This window comes from Manihot esculenta, chromosome 17 (assembly GCF_001659605.2).
Source record: "Manihot esculenta cultivar AM560-2 chromosome 17, M.esculenta_v8, whole genome shotgun sequence".
Taxonomy (NCBI): domain Eukaryota; kingdom Viridiplantae; phylum Streptophyta; class Magnoliopsida; order Malpighiales; family Euphorbiaceae; genus Manihot; species Manihot esculenta.
In genome coordinates, this window is record NC_035177.2 from 27,523,820 (window position 1) to 27,541,530 (window position 17,711).

The following is a 17,711-nucleotide window of genomic DNA, read 5'->3' on the forward strand; positions in this document are numbered from 1 at the left end:
AGATTTAACTAATAGAAACGAAGTTTTGCAATTTAAGAATGCCATTATAGCTGAAGGCCGTGAATTGTTCACCTATCATTCTGTTAATCATAATGAATACTGTGACTGTCGAGAATATCAACGAACTTTGGCTTTGTTTAATGTTTTGGTAAATTATTTAAATCAACTATTAAGCAATAATAATTTTTAAGGTAATACTACCTGTCGAACACCTCTTGCTTGTGGTCTGCTTTTGTACGCTTTTGCTTGCTTTTGTACGCTTTTTGCTTTTTGCGCTTGCTTCCCCTATTGGGTACAAAATAAATTTTGGATTTGCAAAAGATATTCTCAGATCAAATTGATCAAATGTAAACAATAAATCAAATTTGTGGCAAATTTTCTTGGAAAAAAACAAATCACCATCAAAATAAATAAGAGAGAAAAAGAACGTCTTGATCCTACAGGAAACATAAATCTAAAATGTAGGATCATGCTTTGATATTTCACCACTAAATGGAGAAGGAATATCTTCAGGTTCTCTACTCGGCTTAACCCATCTGCCATGTTTGTTCAATACGAGTCCCTTGTGAGGCAACTGGAACCAGAACTCGGGAATCTTCAATTCTTCTATTAACATATCACTAGACTTGTTCACCAATGCCAAATCCCTCCTAGCATTCCATCGATACTTCAATTTCTTGCCCAAGAATCCATCCAAGAGATGGAGATAAACCTCCAAATTATGACATCCTGACCAGTCAGATTCGTGCTTCAAGTATGGCGACATGAACACATCAAGCTTCAACTGGGTTCCCACATGCCTATAAACCCAGTTCAATCTTTGAGTGAGTGAGTTGATTTTGTTGATAATTTTGTTGACGATGATCCCTGGAACTTTTGGGACTATATCTTGCTTGACAACGATCCGAAGTGTTTTAACTCCTAGTTCATTGAGCTTCTCCTTGAAGGCCAAGTTCCCAACTCTCGGTGCACCAAAAGAAATGACACTGATGAAAAGATTGGGAATGGAGATTGCAGCCTCGTAAGCGTTGAGAAGGGCTAATGCACCTCCTAAACTATGTCCTGTGAGTGTCAAGCTGACTTCTTCGCCATTTTCTCTGTAAAAATTTACGAGCTTTTTCAGTTCTTCCATAACTTGCTCAGAAGCACTAGACTTGTTGTATCTTGTCAACTCATCTTTAGATTTGTATATGCTGAGGAATCCACATTGAACCTTAATATTATCCTTTTCATCATCAAATTCCTCCAGCTTTGCCTTGAGGTCAGTAAACCACTCTGTGGGAGCCACCGTGCCCCGCCATGCCACGACTATGTCTCGCCGGCCAATTCTTCTCGATTCCTCTTCGTTGCTCACAGCAACGTATCCCATCCAGTTGGAATCTTTACTCCATACACTATTCGACCCTGCGAACCATTCAGGCACGTCTACGTGGGACATAGCGTAAAGGTACTTAGTCACCTCGTAACCATGCTTGATAAGGCCCAGTTCTTGGAAAAACTTGTGCCGGTTGTATCTGCAACTCCCACAATACTCAGAGAGAGGATCGAAGTCGAAGGCATCGTAAGTTGCTTCAACGAGTTCTCCATACTTGACAATTTCTCGACGAAGCCATGGGTGGAGAGGATCAAGAAGGTTTCCCCAGTTGTTAGAACCATGGATTTCACGCCACCTTGTGGATAGATTCTCCTTGGGAGACAACGTTGGAGTCATGCAATCTCCTCGGTCGATGAAATCCAATGCTGTGTAAGGCACATTGAGGAGGTGCTCTAGTGTTCTACGGGGACGGCAGCCATTTTTCTTCGTTTTGGTTTCTTGATGTATTTTGGCTGTGGGAAGTGGTTTCATGCTCCGTACACAGCTTAACCGGAGCCGGAACTTGCTTGTAAATGCCCTCTTGATAGCTTTCCAGGTGACACTGAGCTTCAACCTCCATACCCTTGTGGCTTTTCTTGACATAGTTTTCTTCGTTGCGACATGTCGTCTTAGTGATGACACCTCCATGACGGGCCTCAGAATTAATGGAAGACCAACGAAACCGATATTTTTCTTTGCTTAGGATGTGCAAATGATGATGAACAAAGGGTTTATATAATGATTATTGATAGATGGAGGACTAATTGGTCCCGAGACCAGACAGTTTGAAATTTCAAGCACGATGGCTCCTGAAGGAAAATAAACCATGAATTCTTACTACTGATGGCTAAGTAATTAAGGCAGCCATTATTAACCATTGCACTTTACCTTTCATATTATCAGAATCTCCTCACCATCCACAATTTAAAGATATTCAATCACTAGGGAGATAAAATTTACTGGGTAATTAAAATTCTAATTATTATAATATTGATAGCATATATGCTTTATATTTCACTTTTTTCTATTTTTATAAACCAAAAAGAGATTAGAAGATGAAAAACGTTGGCTTCGGAAAGTTGATGGAAGGTTAGGAAGCTGGGCATGACCATTGACCGGGTCAAATCAATCGAGGAAGCTACTACGGGTTTTCTCTATTCATATTAGGTTAAAAGTCTGGTAATATTAGGTATATGGACTTATAAAAATATTTTATATTTTATTTACTTTGTATATTTTATTCTTTTATTTTTATTAATTTATTTTACAAATTATGTTCTTTAACATACTCAATTATTAATTGTAGAACTGTTATTTTTATGTAAATAAATTAATTATAATTATAAGAATAATAATAATATATAAAAAAAAGTACATGTAATTATACGAAATAATTATATTTATATATTTAGGAGATAAATTGATTTTTCTCTCTACTCCTCCCCTCTGTTCCTCCTGATTACGGGACACAATAAGGGTATATTTTTATGATAGCATTCAATCGGTTTGGTTTAAAATTAAATTAAATCGAATAAATCAAAAATTAAAATTTTAATATTTATAAAAATTGAACTGAATTAATTTTGATAAAAAATCGAATTAAATTGAATTGATCTCTTGATTACGGGGCACAATGATGGCATATTTGTATGATAGCATTCCATCGGTTCGGTTTAAAATTGAATTGAATCGAATAAATCAAAAATCAAAATTTTGATATTTATAAAAATTGAATTGAATCAATTTTGATAAAAAAATTGAATCAAATTGAATTGATCTGATTCGATTCAATTTAATTAAATTTAAATTTTTAATAAATTTTTTATTTTTTACACTTTATTTTTAATATATTAAAATTTAATTAAAATATTTTAACTTTAATATGATATAATCTCTCAATATTATTGAAAATAATATACCATTATTATTAATCGGTTCGGTTTGATTTTTTAATTTTTTTCTAATAAAAATCGAACTGAATCGAAATAATCGAAAATTTTAAAATTAAAAATCAAACCGAACTGAAATGAATAAAAAATTAAATCAAAATTTAAAATTAATTTAATTCAATCAATTTTTTAAATTTGAACTGAATACTGCTCACTCTTGCGTACTCCTCTTTTCTTTGATTTTTCTTTTTATTTACTGTTTTCTTTTCATATACTCGTCTCAATTTTCTGTTTTAAGTTCTATTGATTTTATTTTTTATGAATTAAATCAGAGTTAATAATTATAAAATTATAATATTATTTTAATTAAAAAATATTTTATTTAAAATATATCAAAAAATATTTTCACATTTCTTCATAAATGGTTAATATTAATTAACTTTTAATTCTATTTTTTATTTTATAGATTTATATTTATAAATCACATATTATAAAATTCATATGATAGAGGAAAAATTCCTTCGTGAATAGTCAATATCTGAATTTAAATTCAATTTTGATCTAAATCCATTTCATTTGACAAACATATTCTTGTCCAAACCTAGACCAAGTCCATGTCTAAATAGTAAATACACATATTCTTTGTCTACCATTTTTATCCTCATAAATTTTGTTGCACACTCACATAATCAATTCAATAGTATTCCAGATTTTCAATTTTTATTTTAAAGGTTTCCTTGTGTTTCATTCTGATTTTTTTTAGTTAAAATTTTCAAATTATAATATTATTGATGTTGTTTATTACACCTGAATGAAAAGGAAAATAATTTTTCAACATTAAATTTATAAATATCACAAATCAACTTTAACTAAATAATAATGAAAATTTAACTATTTTATATGGAATAGAAGTTGAAGGCTATGGTTGATGATAGGGGAGAGTATATTTCGGTTTAAATTGAAAAATCGAATTGAATCAGTTGATTTTGATTTTTTGATTCGGTTTTTTGGAATAATTGGTTTTGATTCGATTAATGTATTTAAAATTTTTCGGTTTTCGGTTCGATTCGGTTTAAACATGTTAAATAACCGATCAAACTGAAAAACCGATTTAGTGGCTAGGCCCGAGCCCATACTCTCCCACTGGCCTCTTGTACCTAACCCAGCACCCCAACCCCTCCATCCTTTTCGGCCCCAAGCCCAACCCAGCAGATTTCGATTTAAACCAAATCGAATCGAATCGAACCGATTTTTATCAGCTCGATTCGGTTTAATTAGAAACTGAACCGACTGATTGCACAGCCGTCGTTGATGATTTGTTCAAATCAACAGCTAAGGATTGCAATTAAACAAACTGATCAAGGTATTTATCTACTGTAGTGTATTTCACCTCAGGATAAAGCTGACAAGCCTCTACTCCTAAAGGAACCACAACATCAAAATTTCCCTTCACAAATGCATTGTGGTTGATAGCCAAAATGAAATTAAGTGGAGAAGGAGCTTCTGCAAAAAAAAACCACAAACAAAAATCAATATTTCCTAATAATTATTACACAATTAAACAACAATTTAATTTGTTTTTTTTATTGACCTTGGATGTTCTTAAGCAATTCTTCTTCTGTAATATAGATCTTATCAAGAGTCTTGCCAATCTTCTTCTCCCATAAAGCAACTATCTCATTGAATGTTAAAACATTGGCCGGAGGCCTCATATACAAAGTCTTGTTCATGGTTCTTGGATCATCCACTGTTTTTATTGTATAAGTTGCTATGTCTTCTTCTGCCAGGAGAATTACTGAAAGCCAAACAATGAATATGAATTTTCTCTGTGAAAAGATGGAGTAGCCCATGAATTCATCTACAGAAAATTCATTACCTCTGGTATTTCCATCTCCCAGAATGACCACTTTGTCTCTTGGAGGAACTTTGGCATTTAACTGTCCTAAGCCTGCCAAGAAATATTCAGCAAAGCCATTGGAGACGATGAAGGTATATGGAATCCCCTCCGCCTCCACTGCTCTTCGAATTTTGCGCTTGAGCTCCACATAGTCTTTAGCTGGTTCGACTACTTGGCTCAGATCAACGTCTCCTCCAAATTCCGATGGAAGGAATCTCTGCACACACCATTCATCGTTTCAAGAACTCAGGCTAGCTAGCTAGTAGTTAATTTGTTAAGTTAATTACCTTGACATTTCCAGCTTCTTTAATGGCAGAAATAATCTTGTGCTGTTCAGCCATTAGCTCCACTCCAACGGTAGAGATTACAACATCCACTTGCTTGATAGCCTTCACCAAATCTTCATGATTATGAACATCTCCCTGTGAATCATGAAAAAACAAGATAATTAAAAGAAAAATCATCAAAGCGATCATTAATAAGATAGTTTCAGGTACTTGCGTAGATCAAGTTTACTCCATAGCTCTTGAAACTGTGGATGATTTTGGACCTTTCAGGGTTTGATGAAACCGTGGTTTCTCTGACTAATGCAAAAGTGGGGTGACCCAGTTTGGCACTTGCTTCTACTATGAATTTTCCGATGTGTCCAGTCCCTCCGATGATTAACACCTTGCTTTTCTGATCACCCATGGTTTGATCGATTATGCTCTCAGAGATAATTAGGCTAATGATCAAGTGTTAAGTTTGGAGTCTCAACCAAATGAAGTTTGTTGATTAGATTATCAGATGAAAGGTTTGAGTTTTGTTGATTAGATTTAATTATATTAATTATATTATATTAGAAGGAAAGGAATATCAATTATAAAAAAAGATCAAAGATAATAATAATAATTCTTAATTTTGTATTTAAAGATTGGAAGTATACCTTGGATCATAAGTTCATGCATGTGATGTGAGTTGTCATCCTTATAAATTTTGAGTTTAATGATTAAGCTAAAATACCCAAAAGAAAAACAAATATCTTACTTAAATCCGAATTTATTTAATATATATAATATCGAATTCATGCTAAACTCAGTTAATTTTAAGCCATCAAACCTATTTAACTTTATATCTCTTAATTAATAATTTAAATAAAACATTTTTTAATGATAATTTACATTTGAAAGTTTTAATAAAATTTTATTTATTTAAAATAATTTATATATACAAATTATAAATATGCCGTTTGATTATTTCTTTCATTATTTTGCATGTTCAAATCAAAATTTGTAGCTATTATTATGTTTAGCTTTTTAGTTTTTATGTTTTATGACAGCCGGACTTTTTGCCACTAAATTTGGTGGCAGGATCAGACCTTGATTCAAAACCCATTAAGTCTCACTCAAAAGAATCGGTCTCATATTGCGGATCCCTATCCGATAATGTGAAGCGGACCGGACAAATCATGCGAATGGGCCCGTACAAGAAAAGTCTAACCGGATGGTGTGACAAGAGATACTAGAGCAGATCCAGTCATCTGACAGTCTTGTCTGTATGTGCACCGGGAGAAATTAAATGACCTAGTGTGAAGAGGGATCCTGACACACCCGTACGTAAGAATCTGAGAGATACAGACGCTACTAGCAGAACATCAATTTGAAGGGTAGAAGAAGGGAAAGAGTAGAAGAAGGAAGAACGGAGAGTTTCCTCTCAAGCTAAATTTGCCCAACCACTTTAAACACTTATTTTTTTGATATCAGAATATCAACGTTGAATTCTTATGAAGAAATTCAGTATTGTATTATTAAAAAAAATAGTATAGTAGGAAATTTATTAATTTTCACATTAAATAAATGATAAATTTATTAATAAATGTACACATTCGAATATATGCAAGAGAGTTCTCCACAACACAGACTGAAAATATGAAATCTTATGCTAACTTATCAAGGAACTGATCAACTGTAATATATTTAACCTCAGGATAAAGCTGTGAAGCCTCCACCCCAAAGGAGGCTTCTATCTCAAAGTTTGTAGCATCTCCCTTCACTAATGCAGAGTGGCAGACGGCCAAAATTAAATTCATGGGAGGAGAAGCATCTGCACAACCACAAAACAACAAGTATTCATTACATATTGATATCCTTAAGTTTAGTCTCATTAATGAGGTATTAAACTATAAACATATGATGATTTCTGAATAATCTGTTTTGAACCTTCAATGTTCTTGAGCAGTTGGGACTCTGGAACATAGATCTTTTCCAGGGTCTTCGCAATCTTCTTCTCCCACAGGGCAACGATCTCATTGAACGATAAAATATTAGCAGAAGGTCTCATATACAAGATCTTGTTCAAGGTTCTTGGGTCATCCACTGCCTTTATAGTATAAGTTGCTACATCTTCCTCTGCAACGATAATTGCTGAACCAGATAGAAAGAACTTTATTTGTAAGATTTTGAAGGTCAAATTTTTGTGTTGAAAATATTACCTTTAGTATTTCCATCTCCCAAGATGACAACCTTGTCTCTAGGAGGAACTTGAGCATTTGGCTGTCCTAAACTAGGCAAGAAGTATCCAGCGAAGCCATTGGAGACAACGTAAGTGTAAGGGATCTCCTCAGCCTCAATGGCTCTCCGGATCTTTGCCTTGAGCCCGAAATTGCTTGCAGCAGGTTCCACTGGATGGACCCTATCAACGTCTGTGCCAAATTCCGATGGGAGGAATCTCTATATCCACCCCAGCAGTTGTCAGAAATCCATGTGTATATATATAGAAAAAGTTTGGTCAAACTAAAATTTTCATGAAAATGGGTTTGAGAAAATTCAAAGAAAGGAAAGCCTTCACATTTCCAGCTTCTTTAATTGCAGCAATAATCTTGACTTGATCAGGCAACTGCAGTCCTGCAACTGTAGAGATCACAACATCCACTTGCTTGATCGCCTTCACCAGGCTCTCGTGATCATGGATATCTCCCTACCAAAGCTCACAAATTAATGATGTTAATTAAAAAAACAATTAAAAGAGTTATAGTTAGATATTAAGTTAATTAGTTTCAGGTACATACATAGATCAATGTTACTCCAGAGCTCTTGAAACTCTGGATGAGTTTGGACTTTTCAGGATTTGATGAAGCCGTGCTTTCTCTTACAAATGCAAAAGTGGGGTGACCCAGTTTGGCACTTGCATCTACTATGAATTTTCCTATATAACCAGTTGCTCCAATCACCAAAATCTTGCTTTTTTCAGCCATGGAAATTTTCTCAGTTGGAAGATGACATATGATCTTTGTTTGCAGTTAGATTAAATAGAGAAACAGAGCGAAGAAAGTCTACGTTTTGAGATAATAAACAAATTATAATTTGATACAAGCAAACGTCACCTATCCAAGGAATAAATGATTAACACTATATTTTGAAAAAAGAAAATGCAACTATAGCCCTAGTGATCTCACCAAGAACTTCTAACAAGAATGTGACAGTGATGCGTGCAGATTGCATAATTAATAAGTCACCATCTGAGAATTCAAAATCATTGAAGGAACAGCTTGCCTTTGTGTTAATTCATCTCTATTTTACTTGTTATTATCCTTTATACTTGCTTTGATCTGTCCATCTTCAAAAGCCTGGCCGAGATGACACCATCCATGATCACTAAAGAGCTTCTTTATGTTTCTGAAAGGTGCCTTCAGGTTTCAGAGTTGACTGATTAAACAAGAATTGCTTTTGATTTCACAGTGGCTAAGCTCATATTCTATTGAATAATAGAGGAACTTCGAGGTTTCATGACAGCTGCCCGCTAACTGCTCTGACAAAATCCCAAGAAATATTAAAAAAGGACTTCTTTTAACTATTAAGGAAAAATAATAAAACCCAAAAAAACTATCTGAGTCAATGGTTTTGCTCAAGCAAGTTAGAACCTTGACCAGCTGCAGTTGAACTCACTACGAATAAACTAATTCACTAATTCAGCCGAAGTGACAAGTGAAGACAAATACAACTATGAGTTATCAGATTTTCTCATGTTGACATTATAAGAAGGTCACTTCCATTTTCAATATATTGTGTCGTCTCATCTAAGTGATAAACGAAAAAATGGTAGAGCCATTCAGTCGGACAAGAGTAGTTTTCACAAAATAGACACAAAAATTAAGCATCTCAACATTGAAATCATATGCAAGAAAAGCAACTCCCATGGTTAAACTAATCCGAAAGATGTAACAGAACTAAAAAAATTTATTCAAAGAAAATCCATTCCAGAACCATAAAAGAGATATTTATCTCATATGGCTCCTCTCTTATGTGCACAATGAAAATGGGAGCGAAGATTACTTATAATTTGAGAAGAAAAAATGAGTAATGATAATCATACTCATGGTTCCACAAACTGGCACATCTTTAAGACTGTAATTACACTGGGTATTATTGGGGAGAGTACTGCACATCATGATAATGAAAAGAATGGCTCCATAATTGTATGTGTTTCTTGATGGAAAATAATGCTTTTGCAAACTTAGTACAGTGGCAGTTGGAGTGCTTCTCTTAGAAAATTGGAAACAGGAACATAAAATGACATGATTCTCAAACAGAGACACAGTCTAAGTGCTTATGAATATACAAGAGAGCTTTTAACATGCAAGTAAATTAATTTACAGAGAGTTGAAAGAGAGGGTGGTAAAACAGCAATTGCCAGGTATTGTCATCCACTACCACATATGAATAATGAAATACAAAGGATCAAGAAATAAAGGTCAATATAGACCATGCAAAGAGAAAGCAAGTGATTTGGACAAAAAAGGGTACATAGTCAATGTAAACCATGCAACGCTCAGTGCAATATGGAAGGGAATTTCATGCGAAAACTTTGTCAGGCTGTTTCTTCAAGCTCTCAATACCAGGTTCTGTTCCACTTCCTTTTCATCCTCTTTATTACTTCCATCTATCTCCTGGTCTTTGAGCTTTTGTGATTCATTTCCTTATCTTTTGTAGACTTGCTTCTAGACTTCATTACTGCAGTAGGGACCCCTCTATCTGCCTGTCAAGACGACCAAAGGAACAAGCAGAAGAGCCTGATTTCAAGAATGAAAATGCTTTCACAATAACCTCCCAATCACAATTACAAATCGAAACTAAACACAGCATGGTATTCACCACACTGATTTAAGCCCAAAAAAAAAAGAGCAAAACTTAACCACTAAGGATTAACATTGCATATGCTGCATGTGTGAAATAAATTACCATTGTGGCTTCAGCACACACTAGTTGTTCCAGCAGTCATGCTTAAAATGAAACTACATACAAGTTCTGAATTTTAATAGAAGTAAACAGAAACCTATTAATAGTTCAATCCCCCACCACTGCCTTCCTTCTCAGGCCAAATTCAAATATGGAAAGAAATATATACACACTAAGGCAAACTTTCATCCCAAAACTTTAGTTCTAGAGATAAGCAAAACATTGCCTATAAAATCTTAAAATTTGTAATGATATCCCACTCTAAATTCTAATTCTATTTAAAAAAATAAAAAAAAAGAATGCAGAAGAAAAGCCTTCATTTCATGTAAATCAACTACCAATATAAGTTACAATATGTACTTAACATATCTCAAGACTAAAATTAAGTAATGACGATAGAAAAGGGGGCCACAAGAACACCTTGATATCTCAAAGAGGGCAATCAAGCTAGTGATGGTTTTTCATCATCAGGCAAGCAATATAATGGAAGTACTTGTTATCGTAGAAGAAACAATTGGAAAGGAATTGGTAACATGAGAAATCCCTCTTTTACTGTCACACAAGCAAGAAGCAACGCAGTTGAAGGTTGATTGCTACCACAGAATCTGATGACGCAGAAGGGTTATTATCTACGGGAGAATGAAAAAGATAGTGTCTTCGAGTTAATTTGACTCAGTTTACAAAGACATGGCGATATCAATAACAGTTTATTTATTATGTGAAAGATACATGCCTTTAAAACTTGAAAGCATATTGTTTCAAAGAAGTGCCTTTCAAAACTTATCCACAAACAAATATCAAATATTGCTACAATGATTAGTGATTAAAAATATAAACATATCTATAGAAAATTTCTTGTAGAAGGCAGGAAACAGGAGTCTCCCATATGAAGGTTTTCCTGAGTACACCTATATCAGGACAATGTATGAAGCATATATTTCTCTCCAATAGGATGTTATGAATGAATTGATTCAATTCCATCCCTTCTCCGTTCCTGATTTGTGTGTCATCCACCACATTCTAGAGATAGTGAGTCTCACATGTTAACAAAGGTAACAGCCTCCTGCAGAATAATTCATGCTGAGGCCAAAGGTACCGATTAATGAGATCAACTGCACCACCAAAAACCCTACCCTGATTATTCCAGAGAGCTTGTAAAAAAATGAACAGCAAACCTTTTTTTTTTTTTCTTTTAAAAAATGGAAAGATAATGATTTTAAAAGGAAAAAAAGGCAAATAGTAAGGGCCATGTCAAATTAGCAGGTCAAAATGAGCGGCTAAATGTCAAGTAAAAGTAGGCTTCTTTGATTTAAATGTTCGAGTTATTGCCTTTACAAGGCTCTCCCAAGTGTCATCTCAAGATCAGAAGGCTCAATGAAGCTCTAATTGCTCTATCACTGTGTTTAAACCTCACGAAACACTTGCCAACGTGAGGCTCCAATAGGCAGTGAATCAGAAAAACGAGATGAAAACTAAAGAAGCCTTGCAGTATCACAGATAAGAGATCAGGTTCTTAAACCCTCAGCAAACACAAAACATACAGAATATAATAGTGAACTGAAAACATCAAGTAATATAGAAAAGAAAATGTCAAATTGTATAACCTTGAATACAGCCAGGTAAAGCAAGGAGGAAGAACAGCAGCTTTCCCTAACAATCGGTTAGATGGAGCGGCGAGAGAGAGAGACGGCTGTTACCTTGAAAAAGCAGAGGGAAGGTGGGAAAATTCTATCCGGCGGCATTCTAACAAGCAGAATCAAACCGCCCCAACAATCGAGCTGTTAACAGATGACCTTAGGGCCTAAAAAAATGTATAGTCGATCCAAACAAGGACCGAAGCCCGCCCAAGAAACTTTAAAAAAAAAAATTCTCTCATTTAAATAAATCATTATTTATAAAAAGCTCGATTGTTTATTATAAATATTAAGAATTTAAGTAAATTATATTAATTTATAAATTTATTTTAAACGCGTAAAGTGATTACAAAATGAGATAAAATAAACTCTTATAATACTAAACACTGTTTAGTAAACAGAATGTACAGTGAGGCATTCATGAGAGAAATGGGCCCAAAACATTCAAAACGATATGTGGGTCTAGGCCATGTGGTTAGGTTCTGTGATTTGACTTTGGAGACAAGGCCTGCCTCATTATAGGTGCTGGAGCCTAGAGTCTGCTGTATGGCGTGTCACTTACTGCCGATGTGGCGTCCAGCCATGCAGAAATTATATTCCCACGTGGATCCATTGGCCAAAAGGCGTGTTGCTCTCGCCCAGAAAACGACGATTCAGTGTCGCCTATTATTGATAACTCGCGGGTGGCCGTATCATGATTGAGTGATTCTTTGAAAATCACAATCACCACGTGGCAATCATAGAACGCGGGGGTCCATGGTTAACTCTACGACTATAAAGCATTAAATTGAAATATTTTTTTATCGAAAGGAAAATATAATTATTTTAACAAATGAATAATTTTATTTTTTTCATAAGAGAGTCTTGTTTTTACCTTTTAAAAATATTATTTAAGACTATTATGTATAAATTTATTAGTATCTTTTATTTTTAAATTATAATTATAAAATTAAAAAAAATAATTTTATTGTAAAATATTTTTATAAAAATAATTTACATATTAAATATTTTTTCTTAAAAAAATATTTATAAATAAAAGTTATTTTTTTATGAATAAACGGAGATAAATAATAATAATAATAAATAATATATTAATATTATTTATAACTGAATATAAAATTATTTTATATGCAAACATCACATATATATATATATTAACAAATGTGTAAACATACTCTCCCATTTAAAGACATTAATTTCTCTAAAGAGAGTTTTTTCTTTGCCGGGAGGACAGAAATTTCCTTTTCACTGTCCGAAGAAGGGGCTCCCATCCTACCTTTATGTGGTTTTTAGGTTATTTATTTATTTATTTATTTTTTAGGTTGCCTAAATTATGAGAGGATTTTTTGTCTTTTATGTTCTTGTTTTTTTTTTTATTTATGATTATTTTTGTTTGTTTGCATGTATATTTTTTCTTATTAGATTGATGGTATTTTATTAGCTAAAATAGACGAAAGACTTGTTAATAGTGGCTCATAGAGCATAATCTTAAAAAATATAATTTGGATACAGAAGAGCATGCTCCCTTCTCTTTCGTCGTCGATGACTCTTCGATCCATAGTGCCTTTGTATGCATATTTGAAGACTCATAAATTTATTTTTTATACATGTTATTTTTTTTAATGAAAAAAGTTATGACAGTAACTTGCAGAACAATGCTTTCGAAAGATGCAATTAGATCATAAAAAATCATAAAATAAAACATTTCCATCACCTTCACTAACGCTGCTTAATTTATAAAGCCGTTATTAACTGGAATAGTAAAATTTTGTATGGTTACATTATTTTGGTGGCCAAATTAATTGGTTGTATTGCGTTAAATTTGACTTTTTTCTTTTCTCAAGTGATCTCTAATATTTAGATTTTAGACGTTCTCTTTAGTCTTCGATTTATTTATTTAAAGATTTTACGGTCACAATAACAGAGATCTCTCAATCCCACAGTATTTCATTACTTATGTTAATTGGTACTATCATAATAAATAACTGCAACACAATTTTATTCCTTTGGATTATGATTTAGATTAACTAATGCGGGGTCTCTAGAAATTTTTTTGGCTTTTTTCAATCTTCTTTTTATGATTGTATTTTTTTTTTTTTTTTTGGGTTTGAGACTTATAATCCTACTCTAATCAATGAGTGCAAATTCTTATCTTTATGACTCAAAAAAAAGAAATTCAAGAGAGACAAATTTTAAAATGTAATCTTGGGTGAGCCGATCTGAAGATCCAAAAAGCAATTAACTTTGCATGTAAACTTCATCGGGTAAATACTTTGTATTATTTTCTAATGTTTTGGGCTAAACTGTTATTGTTTGTACTAAAAAAATTCATGGTTGGAGGAGTGGCAAAAATGACCTCTTAGTCCCTATTATTCTAAATGCGCACATATTTAGACTCAAGGTTTAGTTTAATTATGTTAACTTATAATTTTTATTTATTTTATAATCTTCGAGCTAAAGTAATTACCATGATTAAGAGCATTTTAACTATAATTGATGATCTGAGATCCAATAGAATAGGGTTTTACAAGGGTTTTTGTATTGAAGAATAAAGCTTGGTCTATCTCTCTAGAGGGGTATCCCTTTTATCCTTTCTGTCTGCTTGCTGGTGACGTACGACGGCTCTCCTATGATTGGGCCACGCGTCTCTGCCATACAGATATGGGCGTACGAGGATATCAGGCGCCTGCTTCATGCGTAACGGCCTCTGATTCTCCCCCGTGCGTACGCTTGAGCGGATCTGCCAGGCTGTATGACGAGTCTCGTTCTGGATTCTGGGCTGGGCCAAGAGCTGGGCTGGACGCTGAACCCAGGAGGAGAAGGAATCCGTGGGGAGGTTATACGGGCTGGGCCGATCTCGATGAGGAAGAATCTGGTGGAGTCCGGCCTCAGGGGTCTGATGATCTGGGCTTGTTTTGAGAGGGCGTGCGGGCCTTCCTTTCATGGGCCATGGCCGTAATCTGGGCCCAGGATTGGGGGTAGGGAAATCCAGCGGTCATTAATTGCCCCTTCACCTTCTTGGCAGTTATTGCTCCGACTGCCGAGGGGGTGAATTTTTATGACCGCGCCTGTTCGCGTGTAGATGCCTTCATAACTCCCTTTCATCTTTTTGTCATTTCTCATTTCTTGAATCCTATCTGCCTCTTTCCCTTTCTGGCCTTTCCTTATCCCTCAGATACTCTGCTCTTCTTTACTTTCCTGTCATTATCGCCTGGACATGCCTCTTTTTTCCTTTTCCATGAATATCTTTTAAAGATCCTGACATCGTGGGCTTAGAGTCTAGAGTTACTTTGCGCTAAGACTTCAGACTTTGAGTATATATCAGTGTTAACTCCTCTTCACTTCTAGGCCCTTTGTCGGAGAAAGGGAGTCTTTCCTTCCAACCCTCTGTCTGCTTCCTTCTTCCAGCGAGATTCTCCTGTTTTTTCTGCAAAGGATCTATTTGACGCCTTCTTCAAACGGATTGAGGTGAGCTTGGGGCTTCATTGCTTTGTTGCCCCAGGGGTTTGCTTTAATCTTGCTTTCATTATCTTGACAAAAGATTATCCTGACTTGTCTCTGTTTGGAACTTTTTGCAGTACCTGAGATAAAGATGGGTCAATCCAAACCTCTTGAAAATCTGATATTACCTCGAGGGAGTCTGAAGGTTGCTTCTGAGGTCCTCCTAGTAGGGCGGTTGATGGGTGGAGTCGTTTGGCAGGTCGTTGAAACTGTTTTACCCAGATCATCTGGCTGGCCTCCTCCTCTGGTTGTTGTTCGAGCTCCAAAGAGGCTATGGGCTGTTGGGGGGTCTGTTTTGACTTTACCTTCCTTCGAGAAGGAAATTTCCCCGATGTCCATGTTGTCTGCTTTTGATATAAATGGAGGTGGCAAAAATGATCAATTTATTGTCCCCTTTGGTGTGGAGTACCTGTATTATGAGAGGCTGAGATCTGCTGCACTCAGTCAAGCTTCCGTCGATGCCTTCGAATATATGCTCTGTGATCTTCTTGAAGCCGTAACTCGAAGACTTATGTTTTTCATGCGTGACATACGAACAACATATAATATCTGAGCTTGTTCGGATGTACCGTGAATCACACTTGGGCAACCGAATATTTGCCTATAGGGGAACAGTGAGAAATGCTTATGGGAATCAACTTATTCAGTTCCCCTATAATAACGAAGCAGGGCTCGGCCGGCCTACAGGGCTCATTTTCCGTATCCGAGAGTTCCTCTGTATCGAAAACTAGGATAGTGTGATAGGTGATAGTGATGTAAACGTAGACGATGTATCTGGTCATGTAAATCCTCTAAGGATAGCTTTTTATTCTGTAATGTGGGTATTCGTAACGTGCTGTAATGAAACTTTCGTTTTTTCGTTCATATCCGAACTGTTCCTTCTTTATTATGAATGAGATGTTGAGACTGTTTTCTTCGTGGTTTTCTCTGAGAAGTCTACGATATTGTTTTTTCCTTCTTGTCTTTTAATTAACCCGACCCAGAATCCATTTAGCCAGTCTGAGTTTTTAGTTTACTCTTTCCGAGCTGTACCGACCGACCTGCGAGCTCGCTTTCGGTTTACTTTATCCAAGCGAGACCTACCGACCTGCGAGCTCGCTTTCGGTTTACTTTATCCAAGCGAGACTAACCGATCTGCGAGCTCTGCTTTTAATCAAGGGGTTGAGCTTCTGACCCATAACTTTCAATTTACTTTTTTCCGAGCTGGACTAACCGACCTGTGAGCTCTGTCTGCGTTCAATGAGCCGAGCTCTAAGTTCCCTTAGCTTTCAATTTACTTTTTCCGAGCTGGACTAACCGACCTGTGAGCTCTGTCTTTAATCAATGGGTTGAGCTTCTGACCCATAACTTTGTAAGATTCTGAGGCGTCTTCATCGCTTCGTTATGGGCTCCTGGCCTTTGCTTAATGATGATCCTTCTTAGGTGATAGGCTGGTCTGACCTTTATCATGCTTCCCCCTGTTTGTCTCCTTGGGTCTTTCTACGACTTACTCTTCTTCCTTAGTTTTTACTGCCTGAGAGGTGATGATGTGCATTTTGCGTGTCAGGTCGTCCTGAGTGAGAGATTCAATTGGAGCTCGGTCTCAGGGTTTTCACAATTTGGGTTTATCTTACGTAGATAGCGTGTGGGCCTTCGGCTGATGGGCTATTATCGTGGGCCTGGCCCTTTGTAGGGGTGGAGAAGCCCAGCGGTCATCTCCTTGCCCCTTTACCTTCTCGCCGGTTATTATCTAACCGTTGAGAGGGTAAACTTCGAGAGCAATTAATGATCGCGCCGCTTCAAGACAAAACTGCTCAGAACAACGTTTCATCTCATTATTGCCTTTCACTTCGAATTCTCCCTGTCTTCTGAAGAAACTCGCTCTCTTCTGTTCTCTATTTTCCTGCAACTTCTTTTGTTTTTTCCACCCTATTGCGTTTTCAGGTACGCTTCTTTGCTCTTCCATGGAGGGTCCAAAGCTCCCGGATGTCGTTAATCTTAGGTCGCATATCACTTCTTCTACCATAAATAAACATATTTCTCGGAGGTATCTAGATACTCCGCTTTATCTTATTCGAGCTCCTTTCCAAAATGAAAGGATAGTTCTTCCAAACCCTCCCCCCCTGGTTTGATGGATCCCCAGAGGGGGCGTTGTATAGTCTTTTTTCTCAAACAGAGGGATTTCGGTCTACCTTTCCCTTTTACTCCTTTTTTTACCGAGGTTTTCCGATACTTCGGAGTAAC

General features: G+C 35.6%; 3 protein-coding genes across 9 annotated transcripts; all 3 read right to left on the reverse strand.

Annotated features, from left to right (window-relative positions):
- Positions 1-293: 293 nt before the first annotated feature.
- LOC110605599 (phospholipase A1-Igamma2, chloroplastic) lies at positions 294-2,172 on the reverse strand. Its single transcript, XM_021744229.2, has one exon. The coding sequence runs from the start codon at positions 2,000-2,002 to the stop codon at positions 455-457; it is 1,548 nt and encodes a 515-aa protein (XP_021599921.1). The 5' UTR covers positions 2,003-2,172; the 3' UTR covers positions 294-454.
- Positions 2,173-3,777: 1,605 nt separating this feature from the next.
- On the reverse strand, positions 3,778-5,925 carry LOC110605571 (isoflavone reductase homolog A622). The gene is made up of 5 exons (XM_021744190.2): positions 5,642-5,925; positions 5,428-5,562; positions 5,120-5,357; positions 4,835-5,038; positions 3,778-4,746 (listed from the first exon to the last, which is right to left on the reverse strand). Exons 1-5 carry the CDS (start codon positions 5,828-5,830, stop codon positions 4,589-4,591), a joined length of 924 nt encoding a protein of 307 aa, XP_021599882.1. The 5' UTR covers positions 5,831-5,925; the 3' UTR covers positions 3,778-4,588.
- A 1,017-nt stretch (positions 5,926-6,942) lies between these two features.
- On the reverse strand, positions 6,943-12,194 carry LOC110605628 (phenylcoumaran benzylic ether reductase Betv6). Of its 7 annotated transcripts, none has more exons than XM_043952835.1 (6): positions 12,051-12,194; positions 8,187-10,153; positions 7,961-8,095; positions 7,611-7,848; positions 7,339-7,542; positions 6,943-7,222 (listed from the first exon to the last, which is right to left on the reverse strand). In XM_043952835.1, the coding sequence occupies exons 2-6, from the start codon at positions 8,370-8,372 to the stop codon at positions 7,056-7,058; spliced, it is 930 nt and encodes a 309-aa protein (XP_043808770.1). In that variant the 5' UTR covers positions 8,373-10,153; positions 12,051-12,194; the 3' UTR covers positions 6,943-7,055. The 7 variants fall into 7 exon arrangements, with proteins under 7 accessions (XP_043808770.1, XP_043808769.1, XP_043808767.1 ...); XM_043952834.1 differs by having other exon boundaries at positions 8,187-10,187; XM_043952832.1 differs by having other exon boundaries at positions 8,187-11,465.
- Positions 12,195-17,711: the final 5,517 nt, after the last annotated feature.

Bases quoted from the DNA above. Each gene is read 5' to 3' on its own strand.
- LOC110605599 (XM_021744229.2), bottom strand. From the start codon at position 2,002: ATGGAGGTGTCATCACTAAGACGACATGTCGCAACGAAGAAAACTATG.
- LOC110605571 (XM_021744190.2), bottom strand. From the start codon at position 5,830: ATGGGTGATCAGAAAAGCAAGGTGTTAATCATCGGAGGGACTGGACAC. The intron at 5,563-5,641 runs GCAAGTACCTGA...CATGATTCACAG, and splicing joins ATGGAGTAAACTTGATCTAC to GGAGATGTTCATAATCATGA. The intron at 5,358-5,427 runs GTAATTAACTTA...TGGTGTGTGCAG, and splicing joins AAGAAGCTGGAAATGTCAAG to AGATTCCTTCCATCGGAATT.
- LOC110605628 (XM_043952835.1), bottom strand. From the start codon at position 8,372: ATGGCTGAAAAAAGCAAGATTTTGGTGATTGGAGCAACTGGTTATATA. The intron at 7,849-7,960 runs GCTTTCCTTTCT...GGGTGGATATAG, and splicing joins AAGAAGCTGGAAATGTGAAG to AGATTCCTCCCATCGGAATT. The intron at 7,223-7,338 runs GTTCAAAACAGA...GTGGTTGTGCAG, and splicing joins ACTGCTCAAGAACATTGAAG to ATGCTTCTCCTCCCATGAAT.